At 37.8% G+C, this 18,780-nt stretch overlaps 1 protein-coding gene across 1 annotated transcript; it reads right to left on the bottom strand.

Moving 5' to 3' along the window:
* Positions 1-1,005: 1,005 nt before the first annotated feature.
* LOC127495058 (galectin-9-like) lies at positions 1,006-18,485 on the bottom strand. Its single transcript, XM_051861469.1, has 11 exons — positions 16,495-18,485; positions 13,584-13,643; positions 9,579-9,613; positions 9,362-9,384; positions 9,163-9,256; positions 8,830-8,918; positions 8,516-8,711; positions 7,238-7,357; positions 7,035-7,123; positions 6,754-6,910; positions 1,006-1,796 (listed from the first exon to the last, which is right to left on the bottom strand). Exons 5-11 carry the CDS (start codon positions 9,190-9,192, stop codon positions 1,647-1,649), a joined length of 831 nt encoding a protein of 276 aa, XP_051717429.1. The 5' UTR covers positions 9,193-9,256; positions 9,362-9,384; positions 9,579-9,613; positions 13,584-13,643; positions 16,495-18,485; the 3' UTR covers positions 1,006-1,646.
* Positions 18,486-18,780: the final 295 nt, after the last annotated feature.

The following is an 18,780-nucleotide window of genomic DNA, read 5'->3' as shown; positions in this document are numbered from 1 at the left end:
GTCTAATCATCGCCAACACGATAGTCAATTTTAAACTGATGGAAAAATGTATTAATTATTCACATAATTGGCACACTTACACACCCGTTTGGTATAATAATAAAATTTGTTCTGGAGGTGCACCATTTTTCTCCAGAGACTGGATGCAGAAAGGCATTTATACACTGAAAGATATTTCAGGTCCTAAATGCATGTTAAGCTTTCAAGAACTGTGTGAGCGGTATGGAACAGAACCCTCTTCTCTGTTTTTATATTTGCGCTTAAGGTCAGCCATGAAGGCCTATGGGGTGCCCTGGGGGGAAACGCTTCCCAAACATCCGATCATCCCTTGGTTTGATTTGTCCTCTTCTAGTCACTTCACTTCATGGATGTACGGGAAGGCCTTAGAGACTACAGCAAATCGTTTAGCTTTACAGCATACATGGGAAAGAGACTGTGAACAAGAGGAAGGTATTACGGACTGGGAAAGAGTGTGGAAGAACATTTTTACTTCATCTAGAAATCCCAATCACCAAATGATCCATTATAACTTCTGTCACAGAACTTATTAGACCCCACTCAAAAGATATCGTATTGACTCCACTTTTAATCCCTTGTCCTGACCAACAACTTGGATCCTTTTTCCTTATGATGTGGGAATGTGAAAAAGTTAAAACATTTTTAAAGGAGGTATGTGCCATTTTATCAAAAATGCTTGAATGTCCTATACCGATGAACCCCTCTGTATTATTACTGAATGATGACTCTCAATTGAATTTCTCTAAGTTGCAAAAAATTGTCTGGCAGGCCAGTTTAACATCTGCGAAAAAACTGCTAGCACAACACTGGCTTCCACCTCATTCCCTAGATGTATACAAGTGGTTGTTTCAACTTCGGGACATTATAATGTTGGAATTATCCACGGCTCGGGTGAACTCGGCACAAATCTCTACATTAAAGATCTGGTCTATAGCTGCTGAGAAGATCTCCAAGTATATTGCACAAAGTAATGATCAGGACTCAGAATGAATACCTTAATACTTTATTTTCCCCCCTTTTTTTCCTTTAACCAATGTTGATACTGAATATCTGATATTCAAACAAAACACACAAAACATTAACATAAATTAAGATTAAGCTATCTAGCAAGTATGCATTCTTATTTCAGTTGCATCCACTTCTTCGGCTGCAATCAATGCAAAAATTGTGTGGTCTGCCATGAATGATGTTAGTTCAGCACATTATGGAAGGCACAAAGTGCTACTTGGACCTGAAAGCCATCTCTGTACTCCTCCCCCGCCTGCAATGGGCAGATCTCGCCAGCTGGTGGAAGGCTAGTGTAGTTCATCTTGAACAAGCCTTTTGGTTCTCTGATGTCGGTTAATGATCACATGACATGCAGCAAAACAAAATATTTAATCTTTTTAGAAAGCGTTTTATTTTGATTGTTTTAATTTTAAAATGATTTATTTTAATTTAAAAAATGTATCCAAGTATCCAAAAGTAGTCCAATTACATTACCTTAAATGTACAATTTTTGTTAGGTAATGTGGAATCACTAATCGACTACAATTTGTAAATAATCTAGCACTTTGTTATATTTTTTAAGCATAATGATAACTCATTAGGGGAAGTTTTAAATATGCACTTCCTATAAACCTGGATCCTTATAAGGGTTTCACAAAAATCAGTTGCAAGTCTCCATAAATTTCAAAGACGTCAATGTCCTCCAGTTTAGCAAAGCGATGCTTGTAAGTATGTGCTTGCTGGTCATTCACAAACACAGTGAACTGGTCTTTATCGCAGGAGATGGTGACCTGTAACACACACACAAAACTGACAGTGAGATGTTGTGTTTGTACTCATGTCACAAACTTCTCCTCTAAAATCTTAAAGGGATAGTTCATCCAAAAATGAAAATTCTGTCATATTTTGCTCACCCTAATGTCGTCCCAAACCCATAAGATTTTGTTCATCTTTGGAATGTAAATTAAGATATTTTTATATTATCTCATCATTTTTGTTCTATCCAACAACACGTTTCTTTTATGTTCTGAAGATAAACAAAGGTCTTTTAGATTTGGAGTGACATGAGGGTAAATTAATTTTAAATGAGAACAATACATCACGATTGTTTAAGCATTAAGCTGTGTTGTCAACGAAGATTTTCGAAGTGTTCTTTGTGCACTTCTTGCTAAGCAAACTGAGAGGAGAACTAAAGTGTATATGCTCGAAATCCCATAGTATTCAGGTGTCAGATGTAAGATATTAGACGTTAGACATCACGGTCACATGTTGGAGCTGCGCTCAAGGTGGCTGCGTCATAGTTGAGAAAGGATATTTTTTACTTTGCATCTATGGCGTTCCTATAAAGTCACATTAAAGACCCAATCCAGACACCATACTTTGCCTGACTGCAGATTGCAGAACCTGACACAGCTGCCTCGCCATCGCAAGAGTTTTTTGACATACGTCAGCACGACATGAGAGCAAGTCAGACCACTTTAGACACATTTCTAACCGGCATGCATCTCGCGGTAATCGGTCCTGCACAAATTTTGCACCGAGCAAGGCCACCGACAAGGCACTTGAGTATTGCTCTTTGCTTTTTCATTCTTTCCTTCCTCTTGTATACAGTTTGTTCTTGTCTGTCTATCTTGCGACCTGTTCTAGATATGTGCTTCCAAATTCCCGCTATTACTAACACTCGTAAATCACGTGCCACACGTTGGAGGCAGTGCAATCATAACAACCTGCGTATTTTACCCATGTCATCTAGTACATTACTTTCTATTCCTATTGGTCTCTGGAATTGTCAATCTGCTGTAAATAAAGCAGACTTCATTACATCTATTGCTACTCATTCGGGTCTCCAGCTCATGGCTCTGACTGAGACCTGGATCAAACCAGAGGACACTGCCACACCGGCAGCCCTCTCCTCTAATTTCACTTTCTCTCACACCCCATGCCACACTGGGAGGGGTGGTGGTACTGGTCTGCTTATGCCCAATGAATGGAAGTTCAATCCTTTACCAGCTCTCTGTGACAATAGCTCATTTGAATCGCATACAATTACCATCACCTACCCTGCTAAAATCCATGTTGTAGTGCTTTATCGTCCCCCAGGTCAGCTAGGTAACTTCTTGGAGGAGTTAGATGTGTTACTCTCATCCTTCCCTGAGGATGGTGGTACTCTGGTAGTACTTGGAGATTTCAACATCCATCTAGACAAACCTCAGGCTGCTGACTTCCACACTCTGCTTGCCTCATTTGATCTCAAGCGAGTGTCTACTACAGCTACCCACAAATCAAGTAACCAATTGGACCTCATCTACACACGCTGTTGCTCCACCGATAATACACTGGTTACTCCACTACACACCTCTGACCATTTCCTCATCACTTTTAATCTCAACCTGACCCCTAACTCAACACACACTCCACCATATGTCACTTTTGGGTGAAACTTACGCTCGCTCTCACCCTCCCACCTATCCTCTTTGGTCTCATCCACACTTCCTCCCCCTAATCAGTTCTCATCATTGGACACTAACAATGCTACTGACACTCTTTGCACCACTCTAACATCGTGCTTAGATGACTTCTGCCCCCTTTCATCCAGACCAGCCTGTGCCACCCCCTCTGCCCCCTGGCTATCTGATGTTCTCCGTGAGCATCGGTCTTGACTCAGGGCTGCAGAAAGGAGGTGGCGCAAATCTAAAGATCCTACTGATCTTAGCTTCTATCAGTCACTCTTTTCTTCATTCTCTACAAATGTCTCCAATGCTAAAACCACATACTATCACAATAAAATTAACAACTCTACTGATTCCCACACACTTTTCAAAACCTTCTCTTCTCTTATTTGCCCTCCTCCCCTCCCTCCTACATCAGCTCTTACAGCTGACGACTTTGCCACATTCTTCACACATAAAATAACAACCATCAGCAGCCAATTCTCCACACCACACACTGACAATAACATCTTAATGGAAAAAAACACAAGTTCTCCCCTCCTTCTCTATGCTCTCTGAGGCAGATATTTCCAAACTCATCCTTTCCAATCACCCTACTACCTGTCCGCACTCTTCTTCAGGCCATCTCCTCCTCAATTGTACCTGCACTCACTCACATTATCAATTCTTCTCTTCACACTGGTACATTTCCCACAGCTTTTAAGTAGGCTAGGATTACCCCACTGCTTAAGAAACCCACTCTGAATCCAGCACTTTTAGAAAACTATAGACCGGTATCCCTTCTTCCATTCATTGCAAAGACTCTTGAGAGAGTTGTGTTCAACCAACTGTCTACTTATCTCACACAGAACAACCTCCTTGACAACAACCAGTCTGGCTTCAAGAGTGGCCACTCAACTGAGACTGCCCTGCTCTCAGTTACTGAAGCCCAGAGATTGGCACGAGCAACTTCAAAATCATCAGTACTCATCTTGCTGGATCTGTCTGCTGCTTTTGACACAGTTAACCACCAGATCCTCCTGTCAACCTTCATGTCAAAGGGCATCTCAGGAACCGCACTCCAGTGGTTCAAGTCTTATCTCTCAGGTAGGTCCTTCAGGGTATCTTGGAGAGGTGAGGTTTCTATGTTGCATCATCTTGCTACTGGGGTACCTCAGGGCTCAGTGCTTGGACCACTTCTCTTCTCCATCTACATGTCATCACAAGGATCTGTCATTCAGGAACATGGTTTGTCCTATCACTGTTATGCTGATGACACACAGCTCATTCCAACCAGATGATCCGACATTTGCTGCTTGCATCACAGCCTACCTGACAGCCATTTCTGACTGGATGAAGGACCACCACCTTCAGCTCAACCTTGCAAAAACGGAACTGCTCGTGGTCGGTGCCAACCCAACACTTCATCATAATCTCTCCATTCAACTTGGTTCGTCAACCATAACTCCTTCCAGGACAGCCAGGAACCTTGGAGTGGTGATGGATGATTGTTTAAGCTTCACAGATCATATTGCTACAACAGCCAGGTCCTGCAGATTTGCCTTGTACAACATTAGGAAAATTAGACCCTTCCTATCGGAGCATTCCACACAAATTCTTGTCCAAGCTCTTGTTCTATCCAGACTGGACTATTGTAATGCTCTCTTGGCAGGCCTTTCAGCATGCACTGTCAAGCCTCTACAACTGATCCAGAATGTTGCAGCAAGACTGGTCTTTAACGAGCCGAAGAGAGCGCATGTCACACCTCTCTTCATCAGTTTGCATTGGCTGCCAATAGCAGCTCGCATCCAATTCGAGGCTCTAATGTTTGCCTACAGAACAACCACTGGTTCTGCACCACTATACCTAAACTCACTACTTCAGATTTATGCACACTCCAGAAGCTTGCGCTCTGCAAGTGAACGGCGCCTTGTGGTGCCATCCCAAAGGGGCACAAAATCACTCTCACAGACCTTCTCCTGGTCTGCTCCTGCTGGTGGAATGACCTACCACGCTCTATCTGAGCAGCTGAGTCTTTAGCCATTTTCAAAAAAATGCTAAAGACATATCTTTTTTGTCAACACTTGACCCAGGAATATTAGCACTTACTCTTTATTTATATCTTTACTCTTCTTTTTTCGATTTCTCCATCTATCTGTATTTATAAAATTTTTTAAAAAAAAATCCTGCTACGAGCACTTTGCTGGTTAAACTGGGACTTAACACGGCACTTGCATACTGTTGCACTCGTGTTGATTTGATTGCTTCTACTATTCTCATTTGTAAGTCGCTTTGGAGAAAAGCGTCTGCTAAATGACTAAATGTAAATGTAAATTATGCTAATCTCAAACGAGCCTACTCTAAAATGTTTTTTTTTTTTTTCTGATACAAGCTTCGAGGCCTCAGTGCCGAATGTCAGATCACTAGCTGAATGAATGCAGTTTTGTTTTTTAACCACTAGAGTGACAAAAGTTACATTTGTATTTACAAATCGCCCCCATACCCTCATTTACTATTCCCCACATTACCCCACTAATATAGTCCACTTGAAGAAGTGAATGAAAAAGAGTGAGTGGATTTGGACACTGAGTGTGCCAGAAGTGCTGCTGCTTTTACAGTTATTGTTGCTGTTTAATAATCATTTGAAACTTAGCAAACTAGCAGCTCCAGTAGTAAGATGAAAATATTTATCTTGAACTCTGTCTTGGAAACTATGTATAAACGTTAATTAATTTAATAGCGCTTAAAAATGAATTTATACCTGCATGATATTACGCTGTAGCCACATTGGACCCGCATGGTTTCGAAAATGGATGGATGGATGAATCCATGGATGAAGCCATCTTCTTGCGAAACGCAGGAATTCATTTGGCACGTGACTCTCACAGTGCATTATGGGTATTCTCTAGCCGCTGAGCGTTCATCAGTTGTACACTCATCATTGTGGGATTGAATGAGTGCACTCAATATCGTCCACTATGGTTTCGGACACCATTACAAATGGCCTTTTCATCAAATAGTGCCCTATTTAAGGGTGTAGGATTTCGGACACAGCCATTGTATACTTTTAATTAAAACTAAATCCATGGCCTATATGGTAGCTAGCTAATATATAGTAGTTCCCATGATGGGAACTCCTTAAAGGTTCCATATATAAAGCGCCTGACAGAACCCTTTAAAGTTCTATAGAACTTTTTCTTTATAGAAAGAGAGAGACACTTCAGATTTGTATCAAGAGTCAATGCAAAAATCTCTTGCTATCATACACTGTCCATTTGAATTGAAAACATAAGTACTATAAGAATGTGAGTATGCGTACCTTAAAGAGTTCATCTTTTTTAAAAGGCACACCTCCACTCCTTTCTTCTTTTCCCCACGCCCCGTTCTCAAAGGTGTTGCGGACAACCACATTCGCATCAAAATAGGATAGGTAGTGAAATGCAATCCCATATTTGTGACGGAAATTCATCTCGATCCTAAAGAAGAATGGAACAGAAGAGTAACATAAAATGTATGTTTACAAAAAAATGTTTATGTAAATGAGTTTATGTATGTTTATGCAATAAGTGTGTTCTCTTGAAACAAAGGATGTTATGTAACCTTTTACAGTCAGGGTTAGGAAGTCCATAAATGACAATGTCTTTGCCAGGCTGTAGTCCATTTTTGAACAAGGTTTTGTATGGGACCACCTGATGGCAAAAAAAAAAAAATTGTTTAATATAGAAAAGTAAAGGTGTCAACAATAAAATTGGCAGGTCAGTAGTGTTATATGCTTAATAGCGGTAGTATATTTTTGTTCTCACCTCAGGCTTCTGGTAGGCAATGAAATCCAGATTCACCATATCATTCACAAACATACTTTTCACCCCAGTGATAGGAATACGGTGTTTGTAGTCCATGAAGTGTTTCCCGTTGACACTTATCTATGGAGAACCATTGTATAATAAGCAAAATGGTAGAAAGGTGGTGGACTAGATAAAGATTCTCTTGCCTGCCATTTATGGCTATTAATTTAACTTTTTGTTGGTAAAAAGACTTATTCATTTGCAGCTTTTCTTAAACACTTTAAATGAGATTTTTTTCTCAAAACAATAGTTTCAGTACAGTTCTCTGAACAATTAGTTTCTTGTTCACACCAGATTTAAAATTCTTATTCATTTTATCAAAATGCACACATTCTGGAACGAGGAGAAAAAAAAGTAAGTACAGTTTCTACAATTTTCACAATAACTAACTGTGCTTGGCTTGCTGATCAAAACTGATTCTCAGTGAAACTGTCATACTCTTCCCAACTTCTAAACATTCTTTCATGAGTCTTGAGTCTGAAATGATCCATTCAATTGTCAAAATGTGTCTGAAATACACATTTAATCCATAAATATCTGTAACATTGAATGTTTATTTGTGTCTACTAAATTGGCAAATGAGCTGACATAGGAATTACAATCTTACCTGTCAACAAATCAAGTTTCCATATAAATGGAGCTTGTCTGACTGTCATTTTATGTCAGTTTTCTCTTGCAAATGGACATATGGACATGCAAAAAAGTTTTCTGTTTACATGTAACACATTGCTAAGAAAAATAAATGTACTGCATACATAAAAATGTGCGTAACTGCATATTATTTTTCTGTGTACTACAGTATTGACTTCTGCCAGTAAACTTTTATCTGCTGTTGAAATCTGCATCTAAAAAGCTCAGTGTGATTCACAATAGTATTCAGCTAGACAAAAATGATATCCTTGTACAGTATAGCAAACAGTCAGTGTCAACAACAACAACAAAAATTAATTTGTATATAAAGAACATTTCCAGGGTTGACTGCCATGGTAAACATTTTGACTCGTTCGGCTCAGATGATGATTAAAAAACGAAACAAAAAACGTTCATTTCGGTGGTAATGGCAAATGAACCAACACAATAACCAGGTTTTGAAGCATGAAATTAATGTTTTGAGTGAGTTACTACATTTTAAAGACATGCAATAGAGTTGTGATGTCCCACAAAACCCCAAAAGCCAAAGCAATTGAGAAAAACTGGCTGATCAAGTGGTGAATACAAGATGTATGTACAGTATACCTTGTATGTCTGTTTGGTCACAAGTATCTGCAGGATGAGTGGTTTGCCTTGAAGAATGGGAGATTCATACTTGTGTTCCTCTGTGCCCCAGTTACCCTTTTGAAGAGTGTTTAACACCACATATGCAGGGCCACCATCATAGCGTGGGTTAAAGTGCAGAGCAATATCATCACCACACTCAAGGTTCACATGAACTCTGTACAACACAGAATGAAAACTGTACACAAAACTAGCCATGCCACTATAATACTCCTGTAAATATGATAGAAGTTTAAGATTAATTTGTCCTTTAAGATTAACATAAAATGACTCACCTGTTGGCATTTGGCAAAACCGTTCCAATCACGATGATGCTCTTCCCTTCCTGCAAGCCCCCCTGGAGTGGACCAGTGAATGGGGTTTTCTGTGTTGGAGATGTGCACACAGTAAGAATATTTATGCATTTTTGTATTGAAAATTTATGATAAAAATTATAAATAATTGGCAGATTATTAAAAGTGTTTGCTTTGACAAGATGACCCTAAACATTATTGCATATCTCAATTTCTAAAATAGCAATTTCTGAGTGAAAAGTGTTTCAAAGTAATCCCTATGCCATTTTGTGTGTGTGTGTGTGTACATCATTTTATATTAAAAATGTCACTTACTGGTTTGCTAAATAGCTGAGAATCTTCCATTCTGCCAATTCTTACTTTTCTTCCGTCTCAAAGTGAATCTTCGGTTGTGTATTTAAGACTGAGGCTGAAGCACCAAGGATGAGAAAGCATGTTGAGTAGCCTAAATATACCTGTGATTTTAAGCCAGCCCATATAATTTATATATACATTTCTGGATAGATAGACCTACCTGGAATATTGTCTGCCAGAAAACTAAAATGCAAACAAGGATAAAGGCAAGAGTACAGAGGCGATCAAGTGTGCTAATTAAATTTGAGTGCTGTTGGATTAATGGTGATAATGAAGAACATGACTGATAATATGACCAGAGCCACAAACGGGGCACTGATGGATATCTAAAGGATACAGTGGAATATTTGTGTTTCTGAATAGATAGTTAGACCTACCTAGAAATTATATGAAAACATCGTCTGCCAAACAGCTAAAATGCAAACCAGAGGAGATATCATTTAGTCCAAAAACAAATTATGGAAACTTAAACATAACAGTAGATCTGAGAACCATGAAAATAAGATTCAGTCTATATAAAAACTCTTAAAAGAGCCGTCTTGAATGTTCTGAAAAGGACTACAAATTGTCATCTCAGTAAACAATATTTAGTTTATTGGATTTCGGGAATCTTCTTAGTTTCAGTTTGGAGAGCATTTGCAAAATAAAGCCTTGAAGAGTTTGTGCATGACAAGTATAAGAATGTTCTCCTAATGTTCTCGTAACATTAAATTTCAGGAACATGTCTGTAACCAATAAGCTGCAATGTTGCATCAATAATCAGTCTAAATCTGTAAGATTGATTTCATCCATTACGTGTTAGATTATCTGGATCATTCATCTATCCCTGCACTGAAAATTGTCCAGTTTTTACGTTTCCAAGAGTTTAGAAGAGTTTAGAGGAGACGGCTCTTTTTCTCCACCATTTTTCCATTTTAACTTTTATCTGATCCTTACAGTTCTTTCTGGCAGCAAACTCAATACATTCATCGTGATCCTTATTTTGCACATTTCATTAAACCTACAGCTGCACTGCACTAATTTCAGTGATTGTTGTCAAACCAAAACCTCTCTTTAATGAAAAATAAAAACTACAACAGAACTATTAGAAAACGTATTAGGTTGTTCTGGGAACGTTTGTTAAATAAATAATGAAAATAAAAAAACGTTCCTTTTTGCAGCTGCTTTGCATATTCTGTATTTGAAAAAAAAAAAAACCAAGTGGGTTTATTTAAAGAAGTTCCCGTCATTTTAGTCTGTTAGTTTTTGTTATAGAGCAGCATAGAGTTTGCAAAAGAGTATAGTATATTAAAGAGTGAGAGAGTTAAAAACAAAGGCAGTCCTGTTTCAGCTGAGTATTTCAACTGAACGCTTTAAAAATGCCTCCTCTGAAGACTTCGGATTTCGTCATACCGTTGAAAAATTATGCTACCTCAGAATGTGGTTTCAGTGACCCGATTGCAAAACCCTTGATCGCATCACAAAACAGAAGCTACTAGACTATTATTTACTATTTGATGTGTAGATTTTTCATAATCATAAAAAACATCTCAATTAGCAAATTAACTGAGAAAAAAATGCTTGTACAAATGAATATGTTGCATAAAATGTTACTGTAGCCTATTTTACTTCTTTTTTTTTTTTATCTGTTGTGATAGTTAACATAGGCCTATAAATAAATATATAAACAAATTATAGACTACTTATAGATCAGTTTTGGGCCCTTTACTTTTTAGCATTTACATTTATCCAGTGGGTCAACTTTCACTTTTATGCAGATGACACTCAGGTTTATGTACATTCAAAATCTGATGTTAATGTGGCTGTGTCTTTTCTTTCTCAATGTATTTCTGAGATAAAAAAAAAAAATGGATGTCTGGAAATTTCTTGTGTCTGAACAGTGACAAGACGGAGGTAATGCTCATTGGTTCACCCTACCAGATACGTAAGGCTGGGTCTTTAATTTTAAGTGTGGATGGCTCTACACTGGGATTTCAAACAAAATTAAAAAATTTAGGGGTGATATTTAATGCACATTTAACATTTGATCCCCATGTTCAGAACACTGTAAAGACATCATTCTTTCATCTAAAAAATATTGCCAGATTGCGTTCTATGCTGTCACTTCCGGTGGCTGAAAAGTTGATCAATATCTTTGTGTTTTCTCGCATTGATTATTGTAATGCTTTGCTGGTTGAAAATTCAGCCGCCCGAATCCTGTCTGGAACCAGGAAAAGGGATCGCATCACTCCAGTTTTGGAGTCTTTACATTGGCTCCCTGTCAGATTTCATGTGGATTTTAAAGTTCTCATGCTTACTTATAAAGCTTTGAATGGTTTGGCTCCTCACTATCTCTCTGAGATTTTAGCCCCCTACACACCTGTGCATGCTCTCCGCTCTTCGGAAGCTGGTCTTTTAATCCTTCCACATACCCGTTTAAAATCTATGGGTGATAGGGCGTTTTCTTCAGTCGCTCCAAGACTTCCCTTAAAGCTTATTTCTTTAGGGTAGCTTTTACTTGATTATATTGAAATTGAAATTTTTATTTACTTGTTTTTGATAGTATGTTCTTATTTGGTGTGTTTTTTATATCTCACTTATTTTAAAGTATTGTTTGTACAGGTGCTGGTCATATAATTAGAATATCGTGAAAAAGTTCATTTTTTTATTGTAAATTATTTAAAAAAATGAAACTTTCATATATTCTAGATTCCCTACATGTAAAGTAAAACATTTCAAAAGTTTTTTTTTTTAAAAATTTGTTGATTAGAGCGTACAGCTAATGAAAGTCCAAAATCCAGTATCTCAAAATATTAGAATATTTACATTTGAGTTTCATTAAATGACCATCCCTACAGTATAAATTCTGGGTATCTTTTGTTCTTTGAAACCACACTAATGGGGAAGACTGCTGACTTGGCAATGGTCCAGGAGACAATCATTGACACCCTCCACAAAGAGAGTAAGTCACAGAAGGTCATTACTGAATGGGGTGGCTGTTTACGGAGTGATGTATCAAAGCATATTAAATGCAAAGTTGACTGGAAGGAAGAAATTGGGTAGGCAAAGGTGCACAAGCAACAGGGATGACCGCAAGCTTGAGAATACTGTCAAGTAAAGCAGATTCAAACACTTGGGAGAGCTTCACAATGAGTAGAATGAAGCCGGAGTCAGCGCATCAAGAGTCACCAGGAAGACTGGAGAGGCACAGAATCCAAGCTGCTTGAAGTCTAGTGTGAAGTTTCTGAAGTCAATAATGATTTGGGGGGGCCGTGACGTCTGCTGGTGTTGGTCCATTGTGTTTTATCAAGTGCAAAGTCAATGCAGCCATCTTCCAGGAGATTTTGGAGCACTTTATGCTTCCATCTGCTGACAAGCTTTATGGAGATGCTGATTTCCTTTTCCAGCAGGACTTTAGCACCTGCCCACAGTGCAAAAACCACTTCCAAGTGGTTTGCTGACCATGATATTACTGTGCTTTATTGGCCAGCCAACATGCCTGACCTGAATCTATGGGATATTTTCAAGAGAAAGATGAGAAACAGTCGATCCAACAATATACAGATGATCTGAAGGCTCAATAGTGCCTCAGCAGTGCCACAGGCTGATCACTTCCATGCCACACTTCACTGATGCAGTAATTTGTGCTAGGAGCAAGTCATTTGCTGTAATATGTCCTGCCGATCAAGTATTGAGTGCACAAAAGAACATACTTTAAAGAACTTGAACTTTTCTGTTTTGCAAATCCATTTTTTGATTGATCTTAGGAAATATTCTAATATTTTGAAATACTGGATTTTGGACTTTCATGAGCTGTACGCTCTAATCATCAAAATTTAAAAAAAAACTTTTGAAATGTTTTACTTTACATGTAGGGAATCTAGAATATATGAAAGTTTCATTTTTAAAAATAATTTATAATAAAAAAAATGAACTTTTTGATGATATTCTAATTATATGACCAGCACCTGTATAATTGTATGTTTTCTTTTTTTCTCCTGTGAAGCGCTTTGAGATGCTTCTTTTTAAAGGCGCTATAGAAAATAAAGTTTACTATTATTATTATTATTACTAATGTAAGCGACAACAAAACATATTTGAAAAACAATAACTTAATTGTTTTTCAACATCAAAATAGTGGTTGATAGATATTTGTCACGGTCACCAGCTCTGTCACCATTTCTCAGCATTACATTTCCCATAATCTCTCCTTGATCTCACCTGCACTCTTTCAGCCATCACCCACACCTGTTACTCATCTCGTCAGCAGGACCACATAAAAGCACACACTAATCTCCCCATATTGTCCAGTTTTGTTAAGACTTTGCTGGATTATTGCTTATCTCCAGCATCTGTTCCCTTTGTGTCTACTTTCCATTCCTCTGTGTGTTCTCCATTATTACCAGTCAGTGAGGTGTGTGCTCCTACCATCCGTCTGTCCAGCCTCCCATTATCTCCAATATCTGTAAGGAAAAGACATTTCATTATCATCCATCTCAAGTCAATGAAAACTAACATCTCGCTGTCTACTCACTGGTTTCCTCCGTAACGCTCATTTCTGCAAAATAAAGAACCTGTTACTGTCTCTGAGTCTGTATTCCTTAACAATATTGACCCTCATATTCTCTTTGTGGTCTGAACGGACCCCACATTGAAAATGAATGGGAAAGGTGAAAACTTAAGAGTTTTTCTATTATTCATTTTTTAATAAAATAAATCTGGCAGAAGTCTGAATTTTTTTTTAATTTGTCATTTTAATTATATTTTTGCAAATTTATGTGCCTTTATTGCAAAGACACACATTCCAGAAGTCCCCAATCTGTAAAAACAAATGAATTGGTCTCTATGGCCCTCTGTTGGATATACAGGTGCATCTCAATAAATTAGAATGTCATGGAAAAGTTCATTTCAGTAATTCAACTCAAATTGTGGAACTCGTGTATTAAATAAATTCAATGCACACAGACTGATGTACTTTAAGTCTTTTGTTCTTTTAATTGTGATGATTTTGGCTCACATTTAACAAAAACCCACCAATTCACGATCTCAATAAATTAGAATACTTCATAAGATCAATAAAAAAAAAAGGATATTTTAAACAGAAATGTCAGGCTTCTGAAAAGTATGTTCATTTCTATGCACTCAATACTTAGTTGGGCCTCCTTTTGCATGAATTGCTGCATCAATGCGGCGTGGCATGGAGGCGATCAGCCTGTGGCACTGCTCAGGTGTAATGAAGCCCAGGTTGCTTTGATAGCGGCCTTCAGCTCATCTGCATTGTTGGGTCTGGTGTCTCTCATCTTCCTCTTGACTATAGATTCTCTATGGGGTTCAGGTCAGGCGAGTTTGATGGCCAATCAAGCACAGTAACACCATGGTCATTGAACCAGCTTTTGGTACCTTTGGCAGTGTGGACAGGTGCCAAGTCCTGCTGGAAAATGAAATCAGCATCTCCATAAAGCTTGTCAGCAGCAGGAAGCATGAAGTGCTCTAAAATCTCCTGGTAGATGGCTGCGTTGACTGTGGACTTCAGAAAACACAGTGGACCAACACCAGCAGATGACATGGCAGCCCAAATCATCACTGACTGTGGAAACTTCACACTGGACTTCAAACAACATGGTTTCTGTGCCTCTCCACTCTTCCTCCAGACTCTGGGACCTTGATTTCCAAATGAAATGTAAAATTTACTTTCATCTGAAAAGAGGACTTTGGACCACTGAGCAACAGTCCAGTTCTTCTTCTCCTTAGCCCAGGTAAGACGCTTCTGACGTAGTCGTTGGTTCAGAAGTGGCTTGTTGTGACAGTTGTAGCTCATTTCCTGAAGACGTCTGTGTGTGGTGGCTCTTGATGCACTGACTCCAGCTTCAGTCCACTCCTTTTGAAGCTCTCTTAACTTCTTAAATCGGCTTCGCCTGACAATCTTCTCAAGCCTGCGGTCATTCCTTTCACTTATACACCTTTTCCTACCACACTTTTTCCTTCCGGTCATCTTTCCATGAATATGGTTTGGCACAGCACTCTGTGAACAGCCAGCTCTTTCAGCAGTGACCCTCTGTGGCTTACCCTCATTGTAGAGGGTCTTGATGATCGTCTTCTGGACAACTGTCAAGTCAGCAGACTTCCCCATGACTGCTGTTGGGATTACTGACCTAAACCCAGTATTTATACCCTGAGAACGGTCATTTAATAGAACTTGAAATTAAATATTCTAATAATTTGAGATACTGATTTTTTTTTAATTTTGATGAGCAGCAAGCTGTAATCATCAACAAGTCTGGAAATATTTTACTTTATGTCTAATAAATCTAGAATATATTTAAGCTTTACTTGTTGAATTAAATTACAGAAAAAAAAAAAAACTTTTTCATGATATTCTAATTTGTTGAGATGCACCTGTATATTGCCAAAACACTTTAGTTCTAAAATGTATTTATATATATATAAAAAAAAATCTAACCAACAGATGGCAGAATTCTGCCTGCAACACCTAGATCAATATCCAGAAACAACGTTTATTTTATTTGGGTCATTATTAAAGTTTTTTTTTTTTTTTTTTTAAGAAAAATGTCATATTTCATATTCACACTAATGGTGTAGTTGAGTAATAAATAGGTAAAAAAAAAGTACCATATATCCTGCAAAACAAAATGTATAGTTGAGAACTAAACTAAAAAATATATATCATTCATATTAAAAAAAAAAGTATAGTTTTTTTCAATCGCTCTGTAAATGTGTGTACAATAAGTGTAGGTTGGAAATGAGGAGAATATGAGGGTTAAAGAAGGATAAAGTTGATAGATACAAGTAAATTATCATATTGTTCTCTTGCTCTTAAAAAAAAATCACACCATTAACTTTTTTTGTGGTTATTTTTGTGGTTTTAATTTTTTATTTAATTGCAGAAGTGAATATAATCATTATACAACATGACAGCCAAGCAACTTTTTTTCTTTTAACCCAACAACAGGAACGATGTTAAAGGTGCTGAAAGCAATTTCAGCCATTCTGCTAACTTCAACAACGCTAAATGTACAGTGCATCCGGAAAGTATTCACAGCGCTTCACTTTTTCCACTTTTTATGTTACAGCCTTATTCCAAAAGGGATTAAATTCATTATTTTGCTCACAATTGACATGACAATGTGAAAGAAGTTTGCTTGAAATCTTTGCAAATTTATTAAAAATAAAAAACGAAAAAAATTAGATGTAAATAAGTTAATCACAGCCTTTGCTCGATACTTTGTTAAAGCACCTTTGGCACTAATTACAGCCTCAAGTTTTTTTAAGTATGATGCTACAAGCTTGGCACACCTATTTTTGGGCAGTTTCTCCCATTCTTCTTTGCAGGACCTCTCAAGCTCCATCAGGTTGGATGGGGAGTGTCGGTGCACAGCCATTTTCAGATCTCTCCAGAGATGTTCAGTCGGGTTCAAGTCTGGGCTCTGGCTGGGCCACTCGAGGACATTCACAGAGTTGTCCCATAGCCCTCCTTTGTTATCTTGGCTGTGTGCTTAGGGTCGTTGTCCTGTTGGAAGATTAACCTAATCAGAAAGAAATCACTGGAAACTAGCCAGATCGTAAAGTGAACATGATAAAAGCAGGTGTTTGTTGGCATTTTGTTGTTTACTTAAAGATTTAAAAACCCAAGCATCGATGTTTTACCAAACAAATTGATCGTAATGAATTAATTTGTGTCAAGATTAAACATTAGTCACAGAAATAAAGTGGTATTTACTGTTATTTCACAAAAGAAAGAGGACACACACATTTATTCAGTTGTGTCTGTTTCGGTTTATTTATAGTCATAGGACAGTATGATTACATCACATTTACAAAGAATGATAATTTCTACAAATTTTCCACCAAAAATACGACCTGAGGAGCTTTAGCACTCTCTCTAGTGAGTCCCAACAGTTGTATTTTCAGTCTGAGAAACAGAGGAATCCTGAAAAACTGGAGTTGCTTTATTTTGTGAAATATGTGGAGCTAAATATGGATATCAGACAGTCCGTTAAGAGACGAGACGTGCTGACAGATAAAATAAATACATGATTGTGATAGCCTACGTATATGATTTGTCTGATTTCTTCAAGCCGTCATATTTACCATGTTTGCTACGGTAATAGCGCGCATAGTCTGGTGATCAGGATCCACATCGGATCACAAACAGAAGTTATTTCAAACACTTGCTGCTGTCTGAAAGTGAGTTTTGAGCTAAAATGTTTTTAAAAGTCTTTAATGCTGATGTTAGCTGTTCACCTACATGTAATCATCCATGGCGCCTCCGTCTCCACACACAGATAAACTCCGCCTTTGTTCGTAACCACTCCCTCAAGCCCGAGCTGGCCTGCTTTGGACCAAGGTATTCAGCGGGTCGAAAAACCCTGGCCGTTGGCCCCGAGGAAGCCCTGACGAGGCACGATCAAGCCCCGGAAGTGACAGTGGAAACGCGACTGGCCCTGGCACGCACTAGCACGCCCGCTTTAGGCCCGACAGTGGAAACGCGGCTATTGGCAAAACGTTGGCCCCTTAGCTCTGGCCCTGCACGGGCATCCCTCACAAAGCCCCCAGGAATCCCTCATAGGGACCACACTATTAATCTACAACAATAAATCTGGCAGCACAGGGTGCCACACATTTACCATTACTGAAAATAATAGTTAATGATCACTAAAAAAAAGAAATGGTCAATGACTGGCAGGGGCGTCTGCCAATCAAATATTTCCTAAATCATACTCTGTAAAAAATAAATCGCTTTGATTCTGACCACTACATGATGATTGAATTATCAATAAGTAATCAACTTCATCTAATTAGAATTTCTCTTGCAATTTTTCCTAAAACAAATATGTTATAGTCATAGCCGCCAAAGAATAACTGTTGCTGAAGAGTCAAGGGTCAAGAGCCCAACTAAAGCAAACGCTCACCTCCATAACGGTGACTTCAAAATGTACTACTTTCAATAAAACATCAACATCTAAAAGTTTTGCATGAAAGTAATAGTCAAACTGGATTGTAATAAGTAAAGATGCTGAGATCTAGACAGATCTGTTAGAGTTTAATGTTCTGTTGCTGCTGGTCATGTGACAGTGTTTTCAGCTTATTTAAATAGGGAGATTTTACTTTACTGCCAGTCATTTGACTGTTTTATCATTTAACTGTTTTGTTTTTGTATTAATTACAGATTATTTTTGTAATTTTACATACATTTTGTTTAGGATTTTGATGTTGATATTGCTATTTACCTGTTCAAATAGGATATTTGCTTGTTTTTGATTTATTGCCATATATTAATGATTGCTATGATGTGTTATCTATTTTTGAGTAATATACACTACCGGTCAAAAGTTTGGAAACATTACTATTTTTAATGTTTTTGAATTAAGTCTCTTATGCTCATCAAGGCTGCATTTATTTCATAATAAATACAGAAAAAACAATAATATTGTGAAATATTATTACAATTTAAAATTATGGTTTTCTATTTTAATATACTTTAAAATATAATTTATTCCTGTGATCAAAGCTGATTTTTCAGCATCATTACTCCAGTCTTCAGTGTCACATGATCCTTCAGAAATCATTGTAATATGCTGA

The sequence above is a fragment of the Ctenopharyngodon idella genome, chromosome 15 (genome assembly GCF_019924925.1).
Source record: "Ctenopharyngodon idella isolate HZGC_01 chromosome 15, HZGC01, whole genome shotgun sequence".
NCBI lineage: Eukaryota > Metazoa > Chordata > Actinopteri > Cypriniformes > Xenocyprididae > Ctenopharyngodon > Ctenopharyngodon idella.
Note: the sequence above shows the minus strand (reverse complement) of the source record. Positions and strands in the feature narration are given on the sequence as shown.

Coding starts and splice junctions, on each gene's coding strand:
- LOC127495058 (XM_051861469.1), bottom strand. CDS start 9,192: ATGGAAGATTCTCAGCTATTTAGCAAACCA. Junction 8,919..9,162: donor CTCAGCTATTTAGCAAACCA/GTAAGTGACATT, acceptor TCTCCAACACAG/AAAACCCCATTCACTGGTCC. Junction 6,911..7,034: donor CCTAACCCTGACTGTAAAAG/GTTACATAACAT, acceptor ATTCTTCTTTAG/GATCGAGATGAATTTCCGTC.